Here is a 13,930-nt window from a genome sequence, read left to right on the forward strand (position 1 = left end):
CCAAACCGGGAGCGGGACCGTCCCCAGCGCAGAAGGCTTTGCGGGCGCACCAGGTGAGGCCCAGGGCTGCTCGGGGAGGAGCATGGGGAGGCGTGCGGGGCTCGCCCAGACCTTCCACCTGAGCCTCGGGGTCTGCTGAGGGGCTTAGGGGTCCGGAGTCCAGCCTTCAGGGGAACAAGTTCAGAAGTGCAGCTTTGGAGGGATGCCCAGGCCTGAGGAATCACTCATGCTAATCCAGCACGTGGAGGCTGGGCACCTCAGGGACAGTGCAGTCGTCTGCACTTAGAATGGCCCGGCCGGTTAGAGTACCAGTGCCACATGGGCAGCTCATTGATTCCCAGCAGGATGGATCTTGGAAGCCAGAAGGGTATTGGGAGCTTGGGTAGTAGCAAAGCAGGTGGCACAGCAGCCTGGCTAGGCAGGAGGGCTGTCAACCACAGGCTTTGGGACTTGGGGCAGCTTCCTGAGCTCTTTGAGCTGCAGTTCCTTCAACCACAAAATGAGGAGAGTGCAGGACCTCAGAGGGTTACTGTGAGGATGGAGAAAAGCCCAGTGGGAAGTACTCCCCATGAGTTGTCAATGTCCACACCATTACTGTTATGGTGACAGTGGGGGTGGTGTCAGAGTAGAGACAGGAGCAGAAGGAAGTGAGCATTTGTGGGATTCCCACCACGGGCCAGGGACTGAACCGCATCCGGATCTCCTGCACCCCTCCCAATGGCACCATGAAGCCAGTGTTGTTTTACAGATGAGGAAACTGAGATTTGTGGCTGTAACAGATAAACAGATAACCCTGAATGCAGCAGATCATGTCATCTGCCATAGATGCATGCATAGAACAATGCAAACCAGTCCCCTCTGAGTCAGACCAGGCTGACCATTGGGGACATGCAGACACTGGCAGGGCTGGGGTCGTTCCCCATCAGTGATAGCCTGGTGCACCCGTGGCCCCTGATGCCCATGGCTGGCTGGAAGGCTGGGTCACTGCTGAGAAGACAAGAAAACATTTTCTCTCACCAGCTCTCTTTTTTCTATTCCTTCTAAGACACCTGAGCTGCAGTGATCACAGCTCTTAGGCAGATGTCCTGCGTTTTCTAAGATAACACTTATCTTCTGTTAGTTCCATGTATCATGGATGCTTAGGTTCTCTTGGGCTATTTGTTCACTCATTCGTCCATCCATGCACCCTTCCATGCATGCAGCACTCACCCATGCCTCTATCTGTGTATCCCTTCCATCCACCCTTCCATCCATCCACCAACCCACACATCTATCCATGTATCCACCCATCAACACATCCATCCCCCAATCTATGCATCTATCCATCCACCCACATATGCATCCTCATATGCAGAGGCTGGGGCACCCCAGGGACCCACGCACCCATGTATCCATGCACATATCCACCCACCCATGCATGTGCATATCCCTCCACGCATCAAGCTGTGCACTCTTCCCTGCATGTTTCCACTCATCCATCTGTTTGTCCCTCCACTTACGCACCCACCCATCCATGCCTCCGAAAGACTGTGTTCAGTGTAGCTGAAGCCAAAGCCCTTGAACAGATAACACTGCTAGAGGGCAAATGTTCGCTGGCTTGTGTGACTCTCTCAGTCGCAGAGAAGTCTCCAAGGCTCCAGCACCCATCTCTTTCTTTCCTGCAGCCAGCTTGCCCTCAGTGCCCTCTTCCCTGCCAGGGATAAATGGGCTAGTGAGGAAGCAGGGACAGGCTGGCACAAATGTACCTCTGCTTCTAGAAGGGCAGTGACAGTGGGTGCCCTCGTTCTGTCTCTTCAGTAGTGAAGACTCGATTTGAACTTGTGAGGAGCAAGGAGAAAAAAGGGGGCTCAGAACAAGGAGCTGGTGCTTAGGATCTTGTTTGACATGCCACTTCCTTTTTGTTTTTCAGGATACCCGAAGTCACCTCCTGTAGCTTCCCCAGGTACGTCTGCCGAGAGACCAGGGGCAGGAGGAGCGGTCTCCTTGGTGGCCTCTGCCCCTCCTCTGCATTTCCTGCCTCCTCCCTCCAAGCTATTAGCACAGATGAAGCCTGGGCCCAGCCCTTCCCCACCCACCAGCACTGGGACAGCCCTCAGCTGACTACAGTGGACTAAATTCCCCAATGTTTGCTCCCAAGAGAGCGTCAGAGTCAGGCCCGAGACGAGGAATCTTCCTCTATCCCAGCTCATTGAGTTTCCCAAGGGGAGCACTGGGTGGGCCTCTGCCCTTGTGTGGTCCTGATGAGCTTCCTGGGGTTCCAGGTTTTATTGATTTATTAGTAAGGAGGCAGCTCCCTAGATGATGATGCACCCACTGCCTGGCCTGGCCTCCTAACACGTGTGCTCACGAGTATGCGTGCACACACACACATCCATCTCATATGCTTACATGCCCAGCCTCACACACACCCTCCTAACAAGAGCCTGTCCAGTTTCTCAGATTCCTCAGCTGTCCTGCCTGCTGATCTCAGCCAGGGAACCCTCTGGCTCTTGGGCGTGAAGAGTTGCTTCACCACTTTGGGTGAAATAAAATGGGCCTGGCACGTAGGCTTCAGTTTTCCAGGCCCTCCCCCTAGAGGACAGAAGCACCCAGGTCAACCCATTCCATCCTTTCTCTGCTCCAGGAGCTCCGGTGCCTTCTCTGGTGTCTTTTTCTGCGGGCCTCACCCAGAAGCCTTTCCCCAGCGACGGGGGCGTTGTCCTCTTTAACAAAGTGCTGGTGAACGACGGGGACGTTTACAACCCCAGCACGGGTGAGTGTTTGAAGGCAACTGGTACTGTGTCCTCCTCCTACCCCAATGCAGGTGGGACCCCTCCCACCGTGGCTGGCTGGTTCCCAGGGTCCCGTGGGCTCAGGGAGGTCGCCACTCTGGAGCAGATGCCTGAGTGGGCCTGCACTCCTCTGCCCCACTCCGGGCTTTCACGTAGAACGTTTCCCGGCTCGAGGGCTGCAGGCTGCATGGGTGTGTAACATTTTCTAGTGGTGAGGTCAACACACCAGTCCTCAGTGTTCACCACTGGGGTGGCTATTCATTTTTTGTGGCAGTTACAAGGGCTCTGCCAGCATAGCCCACCATGCCCTGGCCACCTCTGATAGCCACCGTTGCGCCCGTCTCTCTCGGGCTCCGACAGTCATCCTGACACCCTGGCCGACAAGCAGGAGGCTGCCTCAGGGTCTCCTGGTTTATGATGAACAGCCGAAGAGGGACTGCGCTCCCCAGAGGGCCGCATGCTCCGCCACACAATCCCTTCAGCTGGGAGCCCGAGTCTGCCTGCGGCGCCTGGCGGGTCCCCCTGCCCCAGGTGGTTTCTGGGGGTCCCAAGGATCATGGGTGTGGAGTTTACCTCTGAGTTCTGTGTCCATCAGCGTCCACCTGGGCTGGGCTGCTCTGCCCAGAGCGAGGGCAGCTTCCAGGAAAGCAGGGCCCAGGGGTGCCCGGGCCCATCAGGACAGAGCCCCCAGGCAGGTGTGGGGCGGTCCCCCTGGCCCGGGGTCTTTCCTGATCTCTCTGCCCTCAGCAGTCACTGTTCTGCTTCCGTACTGTGACCAGGGCCTCCTGGAGCGGGCGGGGCAGTGGATTTCAGGGAGGCCTTGACACTCATAAGCCACTGGGAGGGAGGGGGGACTTGGTTTCCTTCTTGGTAGTTTTTAGCCACCCCCAGCCTCACATTTGCCCTGTCTGGTCACTGTCTGGCTAAATCCCATCTGTCCTTAGGCAGTGGCTCTTAACTGTTACGTTAGCAAGCCTAAGTTACCTGCGGAACTCAAGAGAAATGAATTATTAGTGCCCCGGGCTGATTAGGCTGAAGCTTGGCATCGAAGGCAGGTCAGGGCGAAAGGAACGCTGCTTACTTTCCACCGCCGTGTAGCTTCCGCCCGGGCCCCACAGGCCTCTGCTCAGAGTGGCAGTGGCCTTTGGGATCAGTACGTCTGTGAAGGGGAATCCATGTGGGTCTCAGTGCTTGCCGCCTCGGAAGAAAGAATTTGACCAAGGGGCATGAGGCAGAGTGAGACTGAGGCAAGTTTTAGAGCAGGAAAGTCCACGCGTAAGACGGCCGGGTGGGTGACTTGAGAGATTCAAGCGCGGTCTGACCGGTGACTTGGGGTCTTACACATTGGCATGCTTCCCGGGGGGCTGCGTCCCTTTCCTGATTCTTCCCTTGGGGGGCCGTCCACATGCACAGTGGCCTGCCAGCGCCTGAGAGGGGCGCGTGTGCGGTGTTTCCTGGAGTTGTGTGCGTGCCCATGTGACATTTCTTCCCGTTCCAGTCAGGTGTTCCCAGGAGGTCACACAGCAGTTAAACACCATTTCAACGTCATTTTTGCCTCTTAATGCGCATGCATGAGCTTCATCGCCCAACTCCGGAGATCTTACAGGGAAGCAGCTGATTACCAGCTTCAGGTTTTGTCTATTGGGCGACTGCCTTTCTGTGGTGCCGGCTGCGACCTATCATTAATTTAGAGACAGTTCACAACTGCAGGACCATCAGCTGATGGTTGCCTGACGTTCCTAGTTGGGGAAGGGGCTCTCCTGCCCTGCTTCCATCTGCCTGACTGTAACAAGGTCACCTCCCCAGGTCACTCTGCACTGCCTTGGCCATAGGGATGGCTCATCTGCTTGGACAGGTCAGGTGGTGCTTGCAGGCAGGGACCGTGACCTACAGTCTCGCATCCCCAGAGCTCCCTCTTGTCTTGCATGGAGCACGTGCAGAAAGGAAATTCTGGGTGAACTGAGCGAGGCTTCACCACAGGCGACTCTGAACAAAGGTGAAGGCCACACCTACAACGCCAGGGCTGGCGTTGGCCTCAGGGCCAGGTGCCTTAGGAAGCCTCTGGAAAGCCCTCAGTTACTTGCTGTTCAAAGTTGGGAAGGGGACTGGGTAGCCAGGCCTTTTCTGTTTTTCGGAGCACATTGAAGGCCTGGGCCTCTGGGAACCACTTTTTTTTTTTATTTGTTTGAGGCAGTCTTGCTTTGTCGCCCAGGCTGGAGTGCAGTGGTGCCATCTCGGCTCACCGCAACCTCCGCCACGTGGATTCAAGGGATTCTCGTGCCTCAGCCTCCCGAGTAGTTGGGACTACAGGTGCACACCACCATGCCCGTCTAAACTTTTTTTGTATTTTTAGTAGAGATGGGGTTACCCCACATTGGCCAGGCTGGTCTCAAACTCCTGACCTCAGGTGATCTACCCACCTTGGCCTCCCAAAGTGCTGGGATTACAGGTGTGAGCCACCACGAATGCAGAGTATCACTCTTTTTAGCTCCTGGGCCATTTTATGTCCACTCTTGGCTTGTGGTCAGTGGCAAGGTCTGGCGTCCACTGCGGAGCCCGTGAGTGATGGCCATTCCTGCCAGCACTGGGTGTTGGCACTGACTCTCCTGTGGGGTCACCTACAGCTGCTTCTGCTTAGCAAATAGTGACATGTACACATCTTTCCACCCTCCTCACCTTCAGCCACCACTTCCTTTCCCACCCCAGGTCCAGAATGTGTGGGTCATGGGCTAAGTATCAGTGCTCACTTCTGGCCATTGCCCAGCGCGGGGAGAATGGGCCTCTTACAGGAAGAGCCTGGCACGGCCCCTGGGGTTACATGGTGCTGTGTCTGCCTCTCCCTGGGTTGATGCAAGCTTCGTTTTTATTGGCCCTGTCTCATGGGTATTCTGCCCAGCAGCCAAGCTTTGAGGCTGACTTTAGCTGTTAGGTGCCTCTAATAAGGGAGAAATGCTCCAAGAGGCATTCTTAGGTCCGTGGCAAAAAGTGGTATGGGCTAAGGTGGCCTCTGCATCACTGGTAAGCTGTAGGGGATGAGCATAAAAAGAAGCTGAGGTGGGCAGCCAGCTGCCATGGGAAGACAGAGATGGCTGGTCTCCCAGGCCCAGGTTAATCACTAGGGGGCCACTTACTGCCATGGCAAGGGCTGTGACAACAGCAGGTGAGCACAGGGTTTGCCTTTCTCCCCGCAGGCGTCTTCACGGCTCCTTACGATGGGCGCTACCTGATCGCAGCCACCCTCACCCCCGAGAGAGACGCCTATGTGGAAGCAGTGCTCTCGGTCTCCAACGCCAGCGTGGCCCAGCTGCACACTGCTGGGTACAGGAGAGAGTTCCTGGAATACCACCGCCCCCCAGGGGCTTTGCACACCTGCGGGGGCCCGGGGGCGTTCCACCTCATCATGCACTTGAAGGCGGGAGATGCAGTCAACGTGGTCGTGACTGGGGGCAAGCTGGCTCACACAGACTTTGATGAAATGTACTCCACATTTAGTGGGGTTTTCTTATATCCTTTCCTTTCCCACCTCTAAGGTGGCTGGGGAGAGGTCAGGGGAAAGATAGTTGTAAAAACTCTAAAGCTTTAATATATTCGGTTTTGTATGTAATGGGGAAGCACGGGGCTAGAGTTTTCCGCATATGTCCCACCACCTGTCCCTCACGGAAAGGCCTTCCCTCGCTGTTGAGGCCACCACGCCTTACTGCATCCAGCCAGGCTGCGAAGAGTGAGGCACGTGGCGAACGTGGCCACTGACTTTTGTGTCACTCTAACTGGACAACTGGAAGGCCTGGAAAGGCCTCCACCTGTATCTACACTCTGAGGGCCCTGGACTGGATCTGAGCTTGCCACAGAGGCTCCGTCTGACTGTGGGCTGGGAGGAGGGAGGCAGGGCGAGCTGGTCGCTGTGGCTGGTCTTGACTGCAGGGCAGCACTGTGGCCAGCTGTCTGTCTGTACACTGCACGCAGAAGTTGAAACACTGAAGTGCCGAAGTGGCCCGTGCCGCCGCACAGAGACCCTGATTTTAGTTTGGGCTGTTCCATGCTTGGTTCACCATTGCTGCCTGGGACTTAACTGCTCACCCGGGCCTTGGCCCAGCTGCAAATGGGGATACGTTAGAGAATGTTCCCAAAGCTTGCCGGGCTCCTTAAATGACATGTACAATTTAAGTGCAAAGACAGGGAGTGTCAATAAAGATGTAAAGCCATTTCCAGTTACTTTTGTTAAGTGTGGTGCCTTAACGGATCAGGAGTTGTTGCTAAAAAGCAAACGGTAGAAATTTGTTGTTTCAAAAAGGGCTACAGAAAGTAATCTTGAATAACGTTAATCTCAGCTACAAAACTGTTACCCCTTCGCATCCAAGCTTTACACTTGGGTTTTGTTTCTGGCTTGTGAAGACGGACCAGATGTGCACGGAGGTCAAGGCCCCATGTGATCTGCAGCTGGAGGGGCTCCTCTGGGGATGCTGCACTCAGATCCCACAGCAGCTGCCCAGGCTAACGGAATCCCTGCTGCTTCACTGCACCACTCTCCAGCAGACAGCTCGCCCAGCGCTCGGGTTTCTAAGCGGCAGGAGGCTCAACCTAACGCTGGCCACACGCTGACAGCTGAGCCCATCTGAGAACACGGCATCGTCACACAGCGAGACGCCTCCACTGAGGGGAGGCCTGGGAGTATTCATCTGTCACCAGTGGCCACGGAGACCTCTCAGCACCCTCAGTTCAAGGTAGTCTCTGTGGGTCAGGTTGGTAAAACTTACTGGTTAATCAAGTCCCATTGGGGAAAGGTTTGGACAGTAGAAACGAGAGCTGCAGTTTCCTTGGCCCAGAAGATGATCTTACGCTGTAAAAAATGCTTCCGAGTTCCTATTTATTCCCCCAGCCACAGCAAGGTAAGATATGAGCAAGAACTAAAGATTTGCCGTTTTACTATTTAAAATTTGGACCTCTCTGTCCAGGAGCGGGAGGCAGAATGGCATCTCACCCCGTTACCACAGCTGGGGAACTGGCTAAAGGGAGCTGTCAGAGTATCCTTGGCTGTCCTAGGAGTGACTCATGGAAAAAGCCCCAGCGTAGCAGTGTTTTCAGGAAAACCCAGCCGGCACGCGCCATCGCCCTCTACCCTCACGCTGCTCTTGAAAAGACTGCACTCGGCGCCCAAGGGGACATGCTCAAGAGCTGCAGGGGCAGGGCCCAGGCAGGTGGGTGATGACTACGTGCTGCTTTCCCTATCCCGCAGATGGGTCTGGAAAATCGGGTAAAACCCAGTCCTCCTCTCAGTGCGTCTCTACTCACCAACAAAGGTGAATCTCAGCTCTGTGAATTCAAGACAGGCAAAACAGAATACGCCTCATTATGGCTGGAGCCTGCCTCTACTTTGAGATAAAGCAGGATGACAGCTGGATCCTGGCCCACTTAGGAGACATCTTTAGAAAGGGAAAGGCTGTCTTTTTGTACAGGAAGCAGAACAAGGTCAGCTGAGCTTAAGGCTGTGGAGTTCGGAGCAGCCCTTCAAGTCATCACCCCTGAAGTAGCATGCCTGTGAGTCAGAGGCAAACCCTGAGACGTAATTGGGAACAAGTTCACTACTTTTTTTTTTTTCTTTTGAGACGGAGTCTCACTCTGTTGCCCAGGCTGGAGTGCAGTGGCTGGATCTCAGCTCACTGCAACCTCTGCCTCCTGGGTTCAAGCAATTCTCCTACCTCAGCCTCCCGAGTAGTTGGGACTACAGGTGCATGCTGCCACGCTCAGTTAATTTTTTGTATTTTTAGCAGAGACGGGGTTTCACCGTGTTGCCCCAGGCTGGTTGCGAACTCCTGAGCTCAGACAATCTGTCCACCTCGGCCTCCCAAAGTGCTGGGATTACAGGTGTGAGCCACCACGCCCAGCCAAGTTACCAGAAGTTGTGTTGTTGCTGAGAAAAGGTCAGGACACTTCTTCAGTAGAGAAGGACTGTGACATCCCCTCCTCACCTCCAGGTAACACTAACAAATGGCCTCATTTACATGATTAAAAACAACATGGTATCGTCAATAAATGCAAACCTTAAACTGCATTTGAAATTACTTCCTGGTTGGCAGGTTAATCTAGCTTTCCCAGATGACTAATTTTCTCACAATTTATGTATTTGCAGCTTGACAGGGAGGATTTGTGATCGGAGTCACTGAGGATTTGTGATCAGAGTCACTGAAGTTCATGCCTGTAGCTTGGAAACCCAGCTTTGCACATATCCACACCACAGCCCCTTTCCAAACATAAATGTGTATTTTCCTTATGCCATCCTAGACCCGGGAAGGAAAAGAGAAGGACACACGCCAACGCCAATGGATGCAGGGCACAACAGAAAGAAGCCACACGCAGACCCATCCTCAGAGCTCAGGGATGTGAGTCCGCTGCTCCCCTGAAGCCCTCGAAGCTGCTCTGGGTAAAGACCATTTCCTGTGTAACCAATTTCCCTGAGCTCTTCTTTTGTGTTCCTAAAGACCCAGGGTTGCCATCACGTCATGGCAAGGAGGCATGAAATGCAAAACGTTTCCATCCTGAACACACGCTCCTGTCGAGGGCCTTTGGGATGCAGGGTTCGGCACATGCTGCATCTGGTAAGGGCCCAGCAATCTGAGAGGACAAAAGGTCAGTATTTAAATAATAGATGAGACGTTTTGATCACGTGATCCCTCTGATCACGTGATCCCTCTGACTCCGTGATGGAAACATCAGGATTGATTGCTAAATTGTGTCCACCCTGAGGAACGGTTTAAGGAAAGGTGGGGTGTCCAGGGGCCCTGGACAGGACTCCCAGGGAATTCAAGGGCTTAGGGACAGGAGGTAAACACAGCCTCCTGGACAGCCGCGAGACCACAGCAGAAGTCACACAGGATGAGTCATTTCCTGGCAGAAGGTACAAAGCAAGAGGTTAGTTCCTGAGGGTGTAGCTGTACTTCTGGAGCCAGGTTTTAAGAATAAGCAACAAGGCCGGGCACGGTGGCTCAAGCCTGTAATCCCAGCACTTTGGGAGGCCGAGACGGGCGGATCACGAGGTCAGGAGATCGAGACCATCCTGGCTAACATGGTGAAACCCCGTCTCTACTAAAAAAAAAATACAAAAACTAGCCGGGCGAGGTGGTGGGCGCCTGTAGTCCCAGCTACTCGGAGGCTGAGGCAGGAGAATGGCATAAACCTGGGAGGCGGAGCTTGCAGTGAGCTGAGATCCGGCCACTGCACTCCAGCCCAGGCGACAGAGCAAGACTCCGTCCCCCCAAAAAAAAAAAAAAAAAGAATAAGCAACAAAAAGGAGCTCCTCCTGTAGACAAATTTAAGTGTCAGCAAAGATCAAGATACTAATTTATGGAAATTACCAATTTCTGGCAAGAATCTAAAAAGATGGTTTCAATGTCCCCTGAAGAAAAGAGCCGAATGCATTCAGTGTATGTTCGTTTATTGTTGTAACATTTTGTTTTGAACATCAAACGCTGCACCAAAATGAGCCATTCATCTTGCGACAATTGCTTTACTGTAACTAAGAGTACTGTACTGAAGTTTACAATTAACTTTGGACAACCTAAAACTTATTAGTGACGTTGCTAATAATCAAATACTTCATCATAGGCTGAACATAATTATTAAAGAGCAAAGTTTCCCCTCCCTTTCTTTCAAACAAAACCAAAAGAGGAGTTTTCACCTGGAAAGAGCACTTACTTCAGGGAAAGACCCAATTTTTAACCAATTTTATTAAACCGCGGAAGCTCAAAAACATGGAAAACATAGGATGATAAAAAGATGAAACTCCCTGGAAGTCCGTTTTTGCCAATTTGCAAAAAGTGAAAGAGCCGACTTCTTTCTGTTTGTTCTTTCAAGGGATGACCTGCACCCACAGTGCCAGCTGGGGAAGGGCTATGTGCAGGCCCCAGTCGCAGGGGCTATGCAGGGCCAGCACTTCCCAGTCATCCTATCTCCTTTGTCCCTCGCTTGTTCTGTGACTTTGAGCAGCTTTCATTTTAGGACATCCCATTTTTAAGTTTTTTCTTTTTCCAGCTGAAAACTATGCAGATGTTTTTAGACAGAGCAAAATGCAACACAGTACCCAAAACATGGAGGCAGGCTGCATGCTCCAGGTCTACATGAGCACCTCACAGCCAGACAAGAGGCAGACAGCCACTCACACGGGACGAGCTTCAGCACACAGACTGCAAAGCAGATACGAGACCTAGACTGAACTGCAAAGAGGGAAAGGGCCATTTCACCAATGGAGTAACTGAGAGAATAATGACTTAAGAGCCCAATCTGCCTGCCATCTCTCTGAGCTGTCACCCGTCACTGAAGACAGCGTGAGGGTGATGCTTCAACTCACCATCCTAAGGGTTTGTGTACAAACACACTCGAGGGCATCTCTTTCACAGAAAGAACAAATGGCATTTGTACCAAATGGCAATGGATTTTCAGCACAAACTTAATACTTTCCTAACACTACAGCAATAGTAATCATGTACTTTCAGCAAGAGGGACTCCTTTAAACAAGGAAAAAGACTCACATTCATTAGCCTATGTACCCACTGGATCAATCTGTAGCAACAAAGTCTAGTGCTAGCAGACACAGGGACAGAGGGACCAGCTACCCTCAACACAGGGCCAGGAGAGCCGGGTCCTAGACTGAACCCTCTAAGAAGGCGCACGTGTCTAAAGAGAAGAGCTGTCGAGAAAAAGAAACTAGTCAGAAACTCTTGAAAGGACAACCTAAAAAGGATGAAAGGTGTATAGTGATTTTTCAGTACCATACATATGCGAAGAAGTCCTACTACAAGCTCAGTTAAGCACATAAAGCTCTCATTCTTCCTCTAGAAGGCAGTCAAGAGGACACACAGATGGCATCTATGAAATAAGGTGGCTGCACGGCTGCTGTACTAGAATTTTAATTCACAAACTGGGTAGAACTTCATATAAACAGAACCCAGGATCCCTAACCTACTGTACATAAATAAACTCATTAAACAAATGGTCCTTGTGAACTATTTGAACTGGGGGAAGCTTTGCATGGGAGAAGGCTCATGTGGTCCCTTCTCTGGGAACGTGAGCCTTCCTAGGTTTTGCCACTGAGAACTGCATTTAGGGGATTTCAACACTGTCTCTGCATCCAACAGCACTAGGAAAAATGGCTGAAATCAGTCAGGGACTTTCAACTCTCCAATCTGGAAAAACATCCACCCCTATTTTCTCTATCTCTAGGTCAGCATTATTTTAGGTGAAGCAAACTAAAACATGTAGAGGCTCCACTAGAACGGCAGGGGGTATGAAGAGCTGGCCGTGAGACCACCCCGAGCACCAAGCCTGGATCTGCAGATCCCTCTCTGCTCAGGAACCACCACGTCCTGTGTTCTCGCCCATGGAGACCAAGACCTGGGGTTGGTTCTGGGCTCCTGCCAGTTCTCTCGATGTTCACAGTGCAGCTCTGTTAACACTCAGCATACCAAAAGCTCTGGAGCAGCTTATGGCACACCTTTCCCTGGTGCCATCCCTTCAGACAGGATGTGAGCTCATTACAACCGCATCAGTAAATGGAGCTACCATGTATATTTTAGTGAAAATACACAGGAACCCGTGTCCCCACGAGGTCTCTCCGGGCTGGGCTGGGGACACTGCTCGGGGTCAGCCTGCTCCATAGGAGCTCCAAGATCCCTCTTTGCCACGGTTTTCACGGGCCCGATTACAGGGGGGATTCCAAAGCCAAAGTCACACACTGCTAGCCAGGGCCTTTAAGCAGGCTTCACTGTGCTTGCCTGACAAATCTGAATCACGGAACTTTAGAAGTCCTGTCCCAAAGCAAGACGTTTTCTAAAGGCCCACACCAGGCAGCAAGCAGAGGGATCCAGCGCTCTTCCCAGGACCCACTCAACTGCCCATCTGCATTTCTGGGGTCTCCTAAAAGCAGAGTTGTTTTGGGGTGGGGGGGAGTTTGGTTTTCCTTAAGACCCACCTTCCCGCTTTTATTACAGACATCAAATACATACGTGTGAGACCTGTTCTTCTGGTGAGGTCTAAGAAATAAAAGGGCTCATGGAGTCGTCACAGATGAAAGCAGGATGCTCTGTGGGGATCTTTCCCCACAGAGGGCCAGGTTCATGGGACTGGGCTCAGTGGCTCTGGTGCATGGGCCCTACGGGGGGTGGGGGTCCTGCCCAACTTGGCCCACTGGAGCAGCTGACCTCTTCAGTGTAGCTCCAGAAATGAGGCGCCCAGAGAAGAAACGTGCACAGGCAGCTTCAGCCAGCATCACTGACTGGGCCTGCAGCAGTTCAGGGACCCTGACAGCCTCAGTTAGAGAAGCCACCCCAATGGCCCAGTGGAAACTGTAACACCGCACTGTGTGCAGTGGTGTGGTCCACTCTTTTTTAGCTGCTTTTTTCTTCCTTTAAAATGATGCAATGGAAGTAGCCCCTAGCTTACAGCAGCAAACGTGTGCAACCCACGAAGGAGGGATCCCAGGCCTCCAGCCCCAGCCCAGTTCCTCCCTTCTCCTTCCAGGAGCTGAGCTGCAGACCTGCCGAGCCTCAGCAGCCAGCCTGGGAAGGCAAAGGAGGATGGTGGGACCAGCTCCAGGAGCGCCTGTCCCCGCTGGGGAAGGCTGGTATCCGAGGTCAGCAGAAGAGCCAGCCGCCTTCCCTTGCTGTGGGGAGGGGGACCGAGCCCTGCCCACCCACTGAGGTGCCGCCTCAGGACAGGTCATCCAGGTCCACTTCAGGGATCGGGTCTCGCCAGTAGCAGAAGGAGCTGAACTCCGGGCAGGGAAAAGCGGAATTATGCTCCTTACTGAGAAGGGGGAACACATGCTCCACGAGCTCACTCAGCCTGTGATACCTAAGAGAAGGGTTGGGTAAGAGGCATAGGCTATCACTTCAAGATCGATCAAAGGCACAAGACGGGGGGCTGTGAGAAGCTGTCACTCAGATCGCTCAGACGGGCAGGTTCAGAGGCAGGCCCCAGTCCCATCCCAGGGCTCAAATACCCTCTTACAAGTCTAGGAGAACCAAGGACCCCTCAAACAGATACTGTGAAAGAGAGATACCCACAGAGATGTAGCGATCCTTTGATCGGGGCCTGATCTCAAGGATCGATCGGGGGGAAAGGGACAGGGTCTGTCTGTCCCCAGTTGTACCCCTGGCTGCAGGGCACTG

General features: G+C 53.0%; 2 protein-coding genes across 3 annotated transcripts in view; one reads left to right on the top strand and one right to left on the bottom strand.

The window, feature by feature from the left end:
* Positions 1 to 8,820, top strand: part of EMILIN2 (elastin microfibril interfacer 2) — a 74,097-nt gene extending 65,277 nt beyond the window's left edge. Inside the window, exons 8-11 of the mRNA XM_011957819.1 lie at positions 2 to 53; positions 1,910 to 1,942; positions 2,624 to 2,752; positions 5,963 to 8,820. Of these exons, the coding sequence (XP_011813209.1) occupies positions 2 to 53; positions 1,910 to 1,942; positions 2,624 to 2,752; positions 5,963 to 6,300 (552 nt within the window). The 3' untranslated portion in view covers positions 6,301 to 8,820. The remainder of the gene's footprint in view (position 1; positions 54 to 1,909; positions 1,943 to 2,623; positions 2,753 to 5,962) is intronic.
* Positions 8,821 to 10,190: 1,370 nt separating this feature from the next.
* Positions 10,191 to 13,930, bottom strand: part of LPIN2 (lipin 2) — a 101,685-nt gene continuing 97,945 nt past the window's right edge. For both annotated transcript variants that reach the window (XM_011957793.1, XM_011957792.1), the window contains exon 20: positions 10,191 to 13,613. In XM_011957793.1, coding sequence (XP_011813183.1) covers positions 13,469 to 13,613 — 145 coding nt within the window. In that variant the 3' untranslated portion in view covers positions 10,191 to 13,468. The remainder of the gene's footprint in view (positions 13,614 to 13,930) is intronic.

Source organism: Colobus angolensis, unplaced genomic scaffold (assembly GCF_000951035.1).
Source record: "Colobus angolensis palliatus isolate OR3802 unplaced genomic scaffold, Cang.pa_1.0 Scaffold45, whole genome shotgun sequence".
Classification (NCBI taxonomy): Eukaryota; Metazoa; Chordata; class Mammalia; order Primates; family Cercopithecidae; genus Colobus; species Colobus angolensis.